At 44.1% G+C, this 15,578-nt stretch overlaps 1 protein-coding gene across 1 annotated transcript; it reads right to left on the bottom strand.

Moving 5' to 3' along the window:
- Nucleotides 1-7,317: 7,317 nt before the first annotated feature.
- On the bottom strand, nt 7,318-11,219 carry LOC120018005 (WSC domain-containing protein 1-like). The gene is made up of 8 exons (XM_038960952.1): nt 10,770-11,219; nt 10,434-10,548; nt 9,414-9,598; nt 9,063-9,184; nt 8,725-8,899; nt 8,323-8,487; nt 7,917-8,117; nt 7,318-7,717 (listed from the first exon to the last, which is right to left on the bottom strand). The coding sequence occupies exons 1-8, from the start codon at nt 11,197-11,199 to the stop codon at nt 7,365-7,367; spliced, it is 1,746 nt and encodes a 581-aa protein (XP_038816880.1). The 5' UTR covers nt 11,200-11,219; the 3' UTR covers nt 7,318-7,364.
- Between the last annotated feature and the right edge of the window lie 4,359 nt (nt 11,220-15,578).

The following is a 15,578-nucleotide window of genomic DNA, read 5'->3' as shown; positions in this document are numbered from 1 at the left end:
CCAGTGCCAATTTAGACAGATTAGGCTAGTGGCAGGACCCCCCCCCCAAAAAAAATTATACCCCTACCAGAGTTTGAACAAAACAAAATCTCTAATATCTCCCATTTATGAAATGGATGGTTGTGTAAAAATATTTTATTCCAAAACTAAACTAAAAAATGCAGAATAATGCCTGGTTGGAGGGGGAAGGGCCACATAAACACATGTAACCCAATATTACAAGCTCTGATATTGCTCAAATTCGGCAATACAAGTAGTGAGTTGCCTGCCCTATATACACAAATAAACTGCATTAGGATATCTTAATGCATCTTGGAAATATAGACATGTATACACAGAGATACAATAGGCGGAAATATCAACTATAAATATTTATGATGAATGTAAACTAAAATGTTTGGTAGCTGATTAATAGACAACTCAAGAAGTCAGATGTGCTCTCATTCAGCACTGTATGGTCCTGCCTGACAGAAATACATACAGTTACACGTCTTTGATGTTGTGGCTATTCTAACTGGCTCAAAGGAAAACAAGTGGGCTCATTTCATCGACATGAAATGTTTTGGGGTCCAAGGTTCCGGCACATCTCAATGTGCATCACAAATGCAATGAGCCAGAGGGAGATCATGTTGGATTCAGGCAGCCTTATTGGAATAGGAATGAATCAAAGCTTCGCAACGAATCAAAGCTTACTTCTAAATAATAAGGAGGTGACTTAAGAGCCCAATAATGGAGGCACAGGTTATACCACAGTTGGTATACTGCAAGTTGTAGACCTAGGCAGAGGGCGTTCAGAGTTCTATTTCCATTTGTGGGAGCCTCTGAGTTGCATCATTGATGCTCAAAGAGACTTGTGACTGAATTGTTTTAAGAAGGTCATACCAGGGATCATTTTGCTATTTGATTTAGAATTGTAAGACCCATTGATGTATCAAAGCAAAATATAAAAACATTATTTGATGAAAATGTGTTTTAGTCCTTGCTGCTTTTAGCCCATACAAACCCATTGAATAAGAGATTCACTACATGGAACAACAGATAGTCCACCCCAAAAGGAAGTTTGTTCTGAAGTGTCTGTCCTTGTATCTGAAAGATCAGGAAACATTTATTGTTTTTTTTACATGTATTTAACCCCTTATTTTTTACACTAAACAGTCTCTATATATACTTTCATTAATGTTTTCAACTGGTACCGGGGACCTTCAGACTGGTCTTGTCAGGCCTGTGGGCGACATGTATGTGTTCGTGAGAGTCTCACCTTTCCGCAAACTGGACACTACAGACAAAAGTTGTAATTTTTACGACCCCCACAAGTGTCTTGAGCAAAATTAAGAAAACCATCAAGCTCGTGAGAGTCTCATCTTTCCATAGAGGGGTCAATGGTATTGCGGCAGCCATATTGCATTTTGGACTCCATTATGGATTTGGAGTCAAATCTAGGGGGGCCCCCTAACATAATTGCAAGAGGCTAAACATATAAAATCCAAAGAGGAATATTAGACTGAAAAGAAATGACAGTTTTCACCATCTCAGCCCACTTGTTTTACTTAAATCCAATAAGATTACAATAGTCACAACATCAAAAAACCTGTAACTGTATGTATTTTTGTCAGGCAGGACCATACAGCACTGAATTAGAGTAAATTTGACTTGGCAAGTTCTCTATCAAAGATATTCTCTGGTACTTTTGTATACATTTTAGCCAGTAGTTCTGAAAATAGCACCCACTAGCCAAAAGTGGTCCCTGAAAATTGCATACTACACCACGTCATTGCCAGCTGTCTGTTACGCCCTGGCCTTAGTTATCTTTGTTTTCTTTATTATTTTAGTTAGGTCAGGGTGTGACATGGGGGATGTATGTGTTTTGTATTGTTTATGGGGCAGTGTCTAGTCTAGGTGTTTGTATGTCTATGGTTGCCTAGATTGGTTCTCAATTAAAGACAGCTGTCTATCGTTGTCTCTGATTGGGAACCATATTTAGGCAGCCATATTCATTAGGTAGTTCGTGGGTGATTGTCTATATGTAAGTTGCCTGTGTCTGCACTTATTGTAATTATAGCTTCACGTTCGTTTGTTGTTTTTGTATAGTTTGTTTAAGTGTTCTTCGTCTTCGTTATAATAAATAGAAGATGTATTGTTATCACGCTGCGCCTTGGTCCTCCTCTCTTCAATGTTACGACGAACGTGACACTGTCACTCAAATAGCGAGGGGCTAAAGCTCATTGGTTGGAACTCAAATTGCTAGTGGGCTGGCCCACATGGGGGAAAATGTAGGGAAAATGGCGCCACACAGCTTTCAGTAAACAATCACTTTCAAACTAGGGATTTTGTGGCTAATCGAGGTAAAACAGTAATTCTGCTCATAGATTATGCATGTATGAACCACAACCCTCCCACCCCCTCCAGCCAATAATTATTCTGCACTTACCTAGTTTAAGGGGTGTTTTCCTTAGAGCTGATTACAATAGCCACAACATCAAAACACATGTGTAACTGTATGTATTTTTGTCAGGCAGGACCATACAGCGCTGAATGAGAGCACATTTTTAGCAATATCAGCGCTTGCAATATTGGGTTACATGAGTTTGTGGCCCGTCTCCTCTTGGCCCGTGTTCTGCACTTTTTTACACAACCATCCATTTCCTAAATGGGAGACATTAGAGATGTAAAAAAAATATGGTTGTGTTTTATCCTACCTTTGGTAGGAGTATTTCAAAAACTAAAGCCCTTTTTGACGATTGGCCCTAGCCTAGATACAAACATCTGGCTTTTGGCATCGGGACTCTCTAAAAACACTGCACTTCGAGTGACTTTTCGTAGGCAGGTCAGGAGAGCATTTTTGCTAACCCTAACCCTTTACCCAACCTTAACCTAATTATCCTAACCTGCTACGTTAATTATCCTAACCTGCTACGAAAAAGTTGTATCATGTTTTTAGGGAATCTCTTTCAACATATATTTGAATATGGACAGGCCTACTATATTTGAACCCGGATAAATATAATGGATTATCTCCTATGACTAGATAAGCCTTTATTATTTCATGTGTGTTTGTGTTTGAGAGAGAGACACACAGAGAGATAGATCGAAAGCGAGAGAGAGAGAGAGGGAGAGACAGCAAGAGAAAAAGGGAAGGAGAGAGAAAGTGCTGGGAGGTGGGTCGAAAAGCAACTCCACCTTTGCTGACCCATATCCCGAATAAGCTGATGAGCCTCTTAAATGTAACACCTTGACACTTCTCTCCTGCTGCCAGAAATAGGGGAGAAAAATGACGCTCAGCAGAATACATACACCATGCAACTAAACATACAAAATCACCACACACAAATCATACTCATGAAATTAATGTGTACACATGCTTTTCTATCGTGCAGTTTTGTCAAAAACTAGTCCATGGATACAACTAATATTTATTATTGTCATACCTGGACAATATATGCTTATGGAATGGCTATAGTGTGCATTACTTGTCCTGTTCGAATGCTCTATAGGTCATACCCTGACCCAATCTGGTGGATTTGATATATAATCACTGATAAAGACAAGAGAATGTGAACTGGTGAGTTAGGTCTGATGTCCCAGGGACAGCATTTAGGTATATGTATTTATTAATGTTGAGGTAAATTGCAGGTTCAGACATAACACGTCTTAGTAACCTCTTGATTAAACGTTTGTTTATTCTTCCATAGTCACAGTAGTCATGGCGATGGTGAATCGACCACAGACAAGATAAGTGGGAAAAATTATATTTTGATGGAACTATCCCTTTACCTATAATCACAAAATATTATTTTATGTCCACACGATGGCGCCAAATGTACATTAGACTGGAAAAACAATAGACTGGCACATACCAATACCAATCTCCAATCTGTATTGTAGCATTCACTTTCACCAAGTGGCACTGGATAATATTAACCTGTAGCAGTGAGTGGGTAAAATCACTGGGGAAGCCAAGCCATGTTACAGCCTACACTGTATGTGTTGTGATAATTGTGTTGTTTGCTGTCAATTCATATGCCTTACAACCGTGATATATAGGCCTATAGGCCGAGACAATAAGAAGACAGTGGCAGAATAAATTCAACCATGATGTTCAAATGTTCATAGATGACCAGCAGGGTCAAATAATAATAATAATCACAGTAGTTGTCGAGGATGCAACAGGTCAGCACATCAGGAGTAAATGTCAGTTGGCTTTTCAGAGCCGATCATTCAGAGTATCTCTACAGCTCCTGCTGTCTCTAGAGAGTTGAAAACAGCAGGTCTGGGACAGGTAGCACATCCGGTGAACAGGTCAGGGTTCCATAGCTGCAGGCAGAACAGTTGAAACTGGAGCAGCAGCACGACCAGGTGGACTGGGGACAGCAAGGAGTCATCATGCCAGGTAGTCCTGAGGCATGCTTCTAGGGCTCGGGTCCTCCGAGAGAGAGAAAGAAAGAAAGAAAGAAAGAAAGAAAGAAAGAAAGAAAGAAAGAAAGAAAGAAAGAGAGAGAGAGAGAGAGAGAGAGAGAGAGAGAGAGAGAGAGAGAGAGAGAGAGAGAGAGAGAGAGAGAGAGAGAGAGAGAGAAAGAAAGAAAGAAAGAAAGAAAGAAAGAAAGAAAGAAAGAAAGAAAGAAAGAGAGAGAGAGAGAGAGAGAGAGAGAGAGAGAGAGAGAAAGAGAGATAAGAGAGAGAGAGAAAAAGAGAGAGAGAATTAGAGGGAGCATACTTAAATTCACACAGGACACCGGATAGACAGGAGAAACACTCCAGATATAACAGACTGACCCTAGCCCCTCGACACATAAACTACTACAACATAAATACTGGAGGCTGAGACAGGAGTGTTCGGGAGACACTGTGGCCTTGAATGGCATTGGTGGTACAGCATGGTTAAGCAAGTTAATGTTTCCGACATTTTCGGACCACTAAACAACTATTGATTTAGAACCACAGAGTTACCGCAAGTCGCAAAGAAATCAGGAGATGCCTCCACTATTCCAGCACCATTTCAACTTCAACATTTAAACATCATCAAATCACCTCTGCTTCGTATAATAGTGACAACTGAAAGATAACAAAAACAATTTAGTCCAATCAACATAAGCTAAATATGATGCGGCTGTCTATGGTTCTGTTTCTGTTTGTGTGCGTGGGCGGGCGTTCGTGCAAATACAAAAACATATTGACTCACCCTACTTGTAGAGAAACACCAATGCCATCCTCCTCTCTTTCATGTTGATGAAACGGTCTTTCACTCTGTCATACAGTACACGCTTTTATTTTATGTTGTCCTAGGCTACCTGGCTAAAATGCTTGCTCACTACTGGTAGCCTAACTTCCATTCATGGGCAACGTTAGCTAGTTAACATTAGCCTTCTACATCTAGCTGCATATTGAACTTCCATCCTCTCAGGCCAGGGGCACAACAATGTATGAATTAATGGTTGGATCAGAATTGCTGTTATAATCATTGGCCAGTACAGAGAATTAAGTAAAACTACAAGTCCAAATCCCTATGTCCATCCATGGCTAATTTAGGACTAGCCACAGGAGGACAACAACACAACTAGATGCAACAATTCAAGTTGTTTCTATTAATGAGGTATGCTCTCAAAGCGATTTGATAGGAGGGACACCAAATCCAAGCTGGCTTCCCTTGACACTTTTTTTTCACTGCCAGGACCATTCACAGTTGAGCTCGCGCAGATCAACACTGATTGGACATTTTGTTTCTTTTTTGTCAAGGGAGGCCAAATTCTCGATGGCTTCCCTTGCATTCAATGGTACGTGTGGCAACAATGTCATACTCGTTTGGACCAGACAGCATCAGATAGATGGCCTACACGTAGAGACAGAGGGGCGCTGTTTCGCTCTCTCTGATGCTTTCTCCTGTGAGATACATTCAGCCTCTTGCGAATTGAAGGACAATTATGAAAGACAGAAAGATTATGTATAATTTTTGTTTTGTTTTGTACTTTGTTTGGGAAGCCTGGCTTTCCTTGGCGTCTATGAAAACACACCACTGATAATAACAACCCTACTTCGGCCCCCAATAGAAAAATGCGCTCAGCATGTATTCCCCATTTCCCAGAATCCCACGTCAATATTTTATACCCATGGTTTCTGCTCAAATATACCTTTTTATTTTCAGGATATACACACTTTATAATGTGTATTTGTGTAATAAGGCCTAATAGGAATACAACATGTAGTTCTGTATTTTGAACTATCACTTTAATCTGTTTTCCAAAAAACATTTAGCAATTTTTCTATCAGTGTATCGAATGCTGCAGACAGGGAGAGACAGAGAGAGAGAGAGAGAGAGACCAAGACAGAGATAAAGAGAGAGAGAGAAAAAGAGAGATAGAGAGAGACCAAGACAGAGATAAAGAGAGAGAGAGAAAAAGAGAGAGAGCGAGAGAGAGTACCATATTACACAATTGTAAATCCAGACACTCTGGCACATAGTGCATCGCCCACACAACCAGTGCTGCTGCGCTTATCAGCTCAGTACAGATTAGTATAGAGGACTAGCGACTTGCCCCTCTTCCCTGAGCTAAACCTGCAGGCTGGGACTGTATGTCTGTCTGGTCTTGTCCAGGGCTGCTCTCTTGAGCTGGGACAGATCATTCTGTCATGGGCCTGCTCACTCTCCCTCTCCTTCTCTCTAGGGATGTAGCCCTCAAAATACAACCTGACATAATTTTCCCACTTCCCTTGGCTGTAGTGTAGTTGATCCCTCAAGATAGTTTTTGAATAGTGGTACATTTTGTTTAATTTGGTTACTTGATGGTCTAATTATGCGTTATCAGTATTAACAACACCACCTAACAAACACTCCAATGTTAACTCATATTACAACAGTATCCCTTTCTGAAGACGTTGCTTGCATTAAATATTTTAAATATCACTTTATTATGTTGTAATCCAATATACTGTATAGAGTTTTTATATTTTAATCACAATAACAAAATTCAAAAGTGGGTTGAATCACAGGATGTAGCCTATAGTTCTTATAGGATGTACCGTTTATTTAGAGTTGATTTAAAACAGAGGAAACCGTTTCCATTGTTTGGTACACTTATAAGTTCACCCCCAATAAGGCAATGTCCCAAAAAGCCTAACACTTCTAAAACAGAAAGACAGTTCTTTGATAAACCAGTGCTTCTAAAACATAGAAAGTGTTCTGTGAGAATAGCCTCTGTGTATATGACTATGTTTCCTTTGCAGGGCACGCTCCTGATATGAAACACTTTCTCTTGGGTTGGATAGGGGGTACCCATCCATCCGTACCACCACAGCTAAAAGGCAGTGTAAACCGAGGAGGGACAGGGTAGTGGACGAGGTGGAGATCAGGGTTATCAGAGTTTAGCTGTCCATCATCTGGGCAGGTACTCCAGTGGAAGGCCTGTGTGATTGCTGTCCCGGAGAGCCTGGTCCACCGCACGGATCAGTCCATCTATCAGTCCTCTCATGTCGGGTGTGAAGGGGTCGAAGGTGGGCTGCCGGGCCCCGGAACGTTTGAAGTGTCCATCCTGGTTGCTCTCGGCACAAAGCAGTCTGTCCTCGGTCACTGTGGCGTTGAGGAAGGAGGTGATGGATCGTAGCTGGGGCACCAGCGCTGTCTGGAGTTCCTCAAAGTGGACCACTAGGACACGCCGGCCGAACCGCAGCCAGTCCAGTACGTGCGACGCCCACCAGGAGGCGTAGCTGCCTACAAACTCAGGCCACTCTACAAGGGGGGAGCATGTTATTGTGCAGTACCTTCAGAAAGAACAACGTCAACTCACACAATGCAGACAGACACACAGACCCTCCCTCCTGCAATAAAAAAAACGGTCCCAGGAGGTCTCCTACTTTGGCTGGTGTACTATACTGTACATGACTAATACATGCCACAATCAAACCCAGATTCCAGTCTGGCTCTGTACCTTTGGTCTTCCAGTGCTGATCAGAGGCGTATCCCAGATGTCCTGCACACTTCCTGTTGAACTCAGCCATGAGGGAACGGTACGGGCTCCTGATCAGCAGGATGACAGAGTCATACATCTCTATCTCTCTCCTCCCACTCTCATGTGTTTTCACACAGATGGTCCGACCACTCTTCCAGTAATCCTTCTCACCTTTGAAGCCTACACAACACCAAGACACAGATACACACACCATATGGGAAATATTTTGTTTCCGTCGTTGGCCGTATAAGCCAAGCCAGACAGAGGGGTATGGATGATAACTTCCTTTTTAAAAATCTTGAATTTATTATGGACTGAGGCATATAGCTGGATCTGCACAACAGATGGCCAAGGACAGAAGTGGCTGTACAGTGTAGGAGCTGACCTCTGTTGTAAAGGGTTCCATCAAAGTAGTAGCTGCCTGTGTAGTATCCTGTGGCCAACTCTATGAGGTGTCTGACCCAGGTGTTGCCTGCTCCTGGGAAGCTGGAGAGCGCTACCAATGAACTGGACTTCTCCGGTAGGAACTTCCTCTCTGTGCATCTGGAATCTGGGAGAAAGTAGGAATTTAACATTTTAAATCAGGATGGGAATTGTACATAGTCTGCTCAGAAACATACTGAATTGCAGAAGGGCCAACACAATTTTAACAACTTGAGTGGAATTTTTAATTTGCGTGGTGCAAAGTGGAGTTTGGTGTCATGCCGGAGTGGTGCTTAAAATTAATTCACAAGGTTGGATTTGGATTTGAAGGAAGAATGCTTTTTTGGTGGTCTGACCGTGTTACCTTGGACAGGTGTCTGGTAGACCTGGTAGAAGCGCTGGAGGGTTGATGGTAAGGAGGCCTCAGTGGTGTTGCTCTGTGAACAGTGCTCCTCCTCAGCCGGCTCATGGAGAGTGAAGTCAGGAGTAGCGTAACCACAGAAACAGTCCGGACTCCTCAGCATAGCCAGAGGAAACTCCTAGGCCAGGCAAATTTGGTCACACTTTAAACAAACTAAAACGCATACTGGGTTTATAGGGCATTCAAAAAGTCTTCATAAGCACGTCGTAAATGCTGAAACAATTTATTTATAAGCATCGTCATACTGCAAAATCCTGACAACGGCACCCTAGGGGTCCAACCTTGTTAATGCAGGCCTCTATGCAGGACTGGGAGGTGAGGTTGGGCTGGAGCACATGGACCAGAGATGTAGAGGAGCTGTTCTCAGGCTCCCTGAAGCAGCCGCGGTAGCGCACGTTCCTGTCTGCAAACACAGGAGAGGTAGTTTGCACAGCTGCAAGTCTCAGCCATATGGCTTCAATACAGAACTATAACATACCTGAACATTCCCTGTAAGCAGAGCCCTAGACGTGTCTGTGTGGGTGTGTAACAGATGTGTGTTCTCCTGACAATGAATGCGATGCTTTATCAGCTTGACTCAATCTCCTGCTGTTCCCCAGCTCTCAAGATTGGACCAGGTCCCTGATACTCACATCTCCTCTGGCCTGGAAGCACATCCTCCACCGTGAACACTGACAGGCGCCCAACACCTCCACAGGGGGAGCCTTTCTCCCCTTTACAGTCCAAGTTACACTCCTCGTCTCTCACACGCAGACTGGTGATGTGGTTGCCACAGTAACACTCCGACCCGTACTCCAGACCAGCAAACTGGTAGCCACTGTAATAAATTACATTCAGATAGATATAAGACTCTGGTAACAGTTTGCATCAACTCACAAAGTATTCACAACACATCCGTAATCACTAAACAATCTTGTTCTTCGTAAAATAAACGTATTTCATATATTGACTGCCTAAAGAGTCTTCTTTTTCAAGAGTAATCTTTGTCTATAATTATGCTGAACCGTACGTATAACACGAGAACATACAGTATGTTAATAATGAATTAAACAGCAATGCAAATGCAGCACGCTCCTCTACCCTAAGGGTTAATTAGGGGAGCACTGAATGTCTCGCTCCCTTTGCTCTGCTGCACAATTAATACTGACAGAGACTGAAGTAGTCTGCCTGCCTGTCGCTCCCTAGTCCCTCACTGTAGATCACTCCATCTCTCCAACCCCCCCTCCTCAACATCTGCCCTGGGAGACCAGAGACAACAATACTCCTCACTATTCCTCTGCTCACACATCCTTAATTCGGAGGCTTCAATTTCTCAGCCTGTGACAAACCAGCTAGTGCCCTGCTCCTGCAACTGTAGGTCTGTGCTTACTCTCTTCCCCCCCCAAACTCTCTTCCATTAATAGTTAATACAAGTCAAGTATCGTGGAACTCCTCGGGTGAGCCTATGCCTATGCTATGCTAATTGTATGGTCTGCCTACCTGTGGGTGCATTCCAGATACACCGATTCTGTGCAGTTTAATCTGCAGAGATTATAGGAGGGGAATGAGGGTTATATAATGTTGATGATATGCTCCTCCTGAGATGTGAAATACTTCCTGTGTTATGAAAGATCTGATAATAGTGTGTTGAGGCAAGATGGAGTGACAATTACCTCGCTGAGCAGGTATCCTGGCACATGGTGCTGGTCATTTTGCGGAAATCAGTGGATACAGACCCTCTCAAAGCCCGCTCCTTGGAATTGTCCAGGAAGCAGCCCATGTAAGAACCTTGCCATGAAAGCAAACAAACAAACACACATTCATAAAATAGCAAATCATTAGTTACAGGTTAAGTAATTTGTCATTGTGTTACTTCATTTTGTCAACCACTTTTTCAGGTAGTGTCTCCAAAACTTGAGATAGCTAATTTATAGAATACAATACCCCTTCAGAATCTCCATTCTCAATGGCAGAGAATCATTTTCCTCCTTTTTGGGATAGGTAGGTACCTTTTTGAGGCACATTCCTCCTGGGGGTGCTCCTCTCCACCTGTGACATATCCTTCTCCGTCATCAGGCTGTGGAACCAGCGCCGCCGCAGGTGTCGGATCTCCAGATTCCTCGACATGAGCCAGCGTGTTCCAGTCCTGTCATCCAACGGGCTCCCAGGCTTGTACCCCTGCCCCCTGGCCATGATCCGTGAGCTCCTGCTCCCGTAGCCTCCTACCCTCACGGGTGGCATCCCCAGGGCCCAGGGTGGTGAGGGTAAGGAGGGCAGGGAGGACAGTGGAGGGCTGGTGGCCCCTCGCTGGGTCACCACCAGGTTGGCCCGTTGGAGTAGCAGGACGCTCCCGGCCATGATGTAGGCCACACCCAGGAAGAGCAGGAACAGCTGGGTCCTCCGGAGGAAACGCTGCAGTCTGTAGAGGGGCTTGGCCATCGATCCCCTCTTTATCCCAGCCTGCCGCTGGCTTCAAACATATACAGAGCTCTGGTGTAAAGTATTCTATCTCAGTAACATACTCTCTTGTCTAGTCATCTCAGCAATACGATTATTGTGGACTACAATACTTCTCACCATGAGAGGAATAGGAATCAGGAGTTGGTGGAGCCTAGTCGTCAAATGTCCTTAAATGTACCTCGACCATGATCCACTCAAGCAAGAGGTTCCGCTCCATAGCTTGTTGCTGTACGTATCTTGACTGTAATGCACAGCCTCTTGAATCAGGATGATTCAGCCCACCTTCTCCGGAGCCAATGGAAGGCAGTCTGAATGAGGTCAAGGTTCAGCTTTCTCTTCTTATCCTCAAAGATGAAACTACAGATAAGAGACACAGGAGAAATATTATGTTACTGAGGCAGAGTGGTTATGGTTGTATATGTCTATATTATAAAGGAGAGGAGGTGAGCCGAAGTCACCAATTCCTCCTCTACAAGTTGGTAAACTATAAGTTCCATGTCTACTTGTTTACAATACGTAGTTGACATGCATGACACAAAACCAATTGCCTGAATGGTCTCAAAACTAGATCCTGCTCTTGTCCGCGTAACCTCTCACCTTCATCTCAGACTCAACTTTGGAACACGGCCCAGTCCTAAACAAAGGCTTGACATGTGGTGGCTTTCTTTCTCGCCAACACCAAGGGAGACCAGAGTGGAATGGAAATAAGCTTAGAGAAACATTATTTTCATGAGTTTATAGAGTAACTAGCAGATCCAAGTTTCCCTTCACAAAAATAATAGTTTTAGTAGCGTTAGCCAGTGATTACATTACGTTTTTTAACAAGAATGATTTATTTCCACCACAATGTGAGATTCACTGTGTCATCATCTAATCCATTACTTTCTGACATGAACCAACAGTGTGAGGTCAACACATTTAGCTCAGTCAGCTTTTCAACCCCCTCCCTTTCAGCAATAACATACTTGCATTTGCAGGAACCAGATTGCATTCGTTAATCTCAACTAGGCCATACAATACTTTTAAACCATGTGTTTCATAATAGAGGTAATGCCAGTTTTCCACTGAGGTAATTCAGTTTTCCACTGAGCTGTGGGTAGCATCTTCTTTCTTGAAAAATGAACAAAAAATAGGAACCCTGCAGTTTAAAGCTGAACCTTTCACTAATGAATGTAGATTATTGCTCAAGCAAAGCACAGTTTAACCAGGGCTTTGTGTATGCCATTAACAATTTAAGGCATTAATCACATGCAAAATAGGTTACTTTGAAATGGAAAATAAACTTTAGAAACCAGATTCAAGAAGTATAGGAAGGCTGGCAATAAAGCACTGCCGTGACTAAGAGAGCCTTTACAGACAGATACATTTATCCTTCCAAAAACCAGCCAAATCTCTTAATAAGTTTCAGGACAAGATAAATCTCTTGCAGAGTCAGACAAATCTCTCGAATTTTCATCCAAATTCATATCCTGATATGCCAGACAGAGCTCCCTCTTACACATTTTATTTGTTTTGCTTCAGAGGAACTGCCTTGCCCCAGGCAAGCACTGAGGCACTTCTTTAGTTGCTCTTCTTTGTTTTTCTTTTCATGTTGCTCCTTACTTCCTGGAACCCACGGACTGTCTTCAAGTGCAGTGCAGACAAGGTGATTATCATAAACATAGTTGAGCTCTAGAGTAGGCTCCCGTCTCAGGAGGTTCCGGACCGTGGACCGTCTCAGGAGGTTCCGGACCGAGGACCGTCTCAGGAGGTTCTGAACCGTGGACCGTCGTTGGAGGTTCCGGACTGTGAAACGTCGCCGGAAGCTCTGGACTGGGAACTGTCGCCGGAAGCTCTGGACTGGGAACTGTCGGCGGAAGCTCTGGACTGGGAACTGTTGCCAGAAGCTCTGGACTGGGAACTGTCGCCAGAAGCTCTGGACTGTGGAAGCACACTGGAGGCCTGATGCGTGGGACCGGTACAGGTGGTACCGGGTTGATGACACGCACCTCAGGGCGAGTGCGGGGAGGAGGCGCAGGACGTACTGGACTGTGGAGGCGCACTGGAGACACAGTACGTATGGCCGGCGCAGGATATACTGGGCCGTGGAGGCGCACTGGAGGTCTGGAGCGTAGAGCTGGCACAACGCGTCCTGGCTGGATGCTCACTTTCGCACGGCAAGTGTGAGGAGCTGGCACAGAACGCACTGGGCTGTGATGGCGCACTGGCGACACAGTGCGTAGAGCCGGCGCAGGATATCCTGGACCGAGGAGGCGTACTGGAGACCAGGAGCACTGAGCCGGCACAACCCGTCCTGGCTGGATGCTCACTTTCGCACGGTAAGTGCGAGGAGCTGGCACAGAACGCACCGGGCTGTGGATGCGCACTGGAGACACATTGCGTATCTCCTGACTGGTCCGACGCTCCTCACGGCGACTGTCTTGCTCCAGACACCAAAACATCCACTCTACCTCATCACTCCCCTCAACTATCTCACAATACTCCTCGCTCAGTCTATCCCAATATTCCTCTTCGCTCTCAGACTCGCCCCTCGGCTTCGCCGACCAACCCGCGTGACACCCCCCCCCCCAAAAGAATCTGGGGCTGCCTCTGGGGCTTCCGTCGTGGTCGTGAACTTCGGAGTTGCCGTTGATCCTCCTGCGTCTGCTTCCATGGAAGGCTTTCGTCTCCTGCCATTATCTCCTCCCAAGTCCAGGATGTCTTCTCCTCCTGGCCACGCTGCTTGGTCCGTTTGTGGTGGGATCTTCTGTTACGATCGTTATAAGGAGTGGACCAAGATGCAGCGTGGTATGTTTCCATCCTTTTATTTGGAAGAGAAAACTTAAAGCACAAAAACAATAAAGCAAATAAACGAAACGTGAAGCTACATGCAGTGCAGAAAGCAACTGCACACAAACAGTCAAGATCCCACAAATACAATGGGGAAATGGCTACCTAAATATGATCCCCAATCAGAGACAACGATAAACAGCTGCCTCTGATTGGGAACCATATCAGGCCAACATAGAAATATAATTCCCCTAGATAACCCACCCTAAATCACACCCCGACCCAACCAACATAGAGAATAAACAGCTCTCTATGGTCAGGGCGTGACACTCAGCCACTCCTGAGAGTGGTCCAGGGCCAGCACTTACCAATCCTTTAAGAGCCAGCCAGCAAGGGATATATATGTAGTGCTGCATTAATATTTTGTCAGTAAATGGACCATCTTGGGTTATTTACACTTTGTGTTTCATTTCCATTTGCAGATTGATGGGCCAAGCCATAAAAAAAAACACAGTCACTAAAAACCACTCAATAACTGGCTGCAAAAATTATTGCAAATGCCACGTCCTGGACACTTTTTTATTGACTACTGAAATAAAATGGATCCATATGTAAAGAATGAGTAGCTGCACCAAGCTCTGCTGCAACAAGACCTGTACTGTATTTATTGAAGAACACCTAGTTATGCCTGCAAGTGTGTTTAGCAGAAAGTTTTAACTGCAGTTACAGAATGTTCTGTTGTAATATTTTGCTTCATCTGTCTATAGCTGATGTTGGAAATGGTATGAATCCCCTACTGGGTCTTCTATTGAATTTGTATTGAAGATGAGTATTTTTGTAAATCTAGTTGTTGTTGTTTTTTCCTTCATCCTTTATATAGCCAGTTATGGCTTTGAGGAGGACATGTTTGTCTTCTGTCTACTCCACATGTGACTGGTGGCATGCTGGCATATTACCTGATCCTCTGACACATTCATTCCCACCTCCATTTTCGTGAGACATGACAACTAGCCTCCAACCATTCTCCCTTGCAACCTTCCACCATTCCCCTTTTCCTACCATGGCCCCAGCTGCTGAACCCAAATGCCCAGGAGGCTGTAGCTTGTGATCCACCCTGGAACACAAATCAGCCCACTGAATACCCCATTCAATACTAGATTGGAGGGAGAGGGGGTGGTGTGTGTGTGTGTGTGTGTGTGTGTGTGTGTGTGTGTGTGTGTGTGTGTGTGTGTGTGTGTGTGTGTGTGTGTGTGTGTGTGTGTGTGTGTGTGCACAAGAGAGGGGGGGGGGGTCTTTCTCTTGGGCTTTATGGAAAGAAAACAGAGGGAGAAACTCTCTACTGAGGGCTGTGTAATGATCTGCTGTGTCTTGGGCATAAACCTAGCACCAATAAGGACTCCCACTTCGATGTTGTATCATATTTAAAATGGTTTTGAATGAATACTCTGTGGTAGAGCCCTTTCTAAATGCCATTATAAGTTGGGGAAAAGTGGGACCCTTTATATGAGGAAAGATTTGCCAATAAATCATAGGTTAAATTTCAACTGATCAAAAACAATCTAGTATCTATAATTCCACTTGTTTGCATC

The sequence above is a fragment of the Salvelinus namaycush genome, chromosome 23 (assembly GCF_016432855.1).
Source record: "Salvelinus namaycush isolate Seneca chromosome 23, SaNama_1.0, whole genome shotgun sequence".
Lineage (NCBI taxonomy): Eukaryota > Metazoa > Chordata > Actinopteri > Salmoniformes > Salmonidae > Salvelinus > Salvelinus namaycush.
The sequence above is the reverse complement of the archived record's forward strand: the minus strand, read 5'-3'. Positions and strand labels throughout refer to the sequence as shown.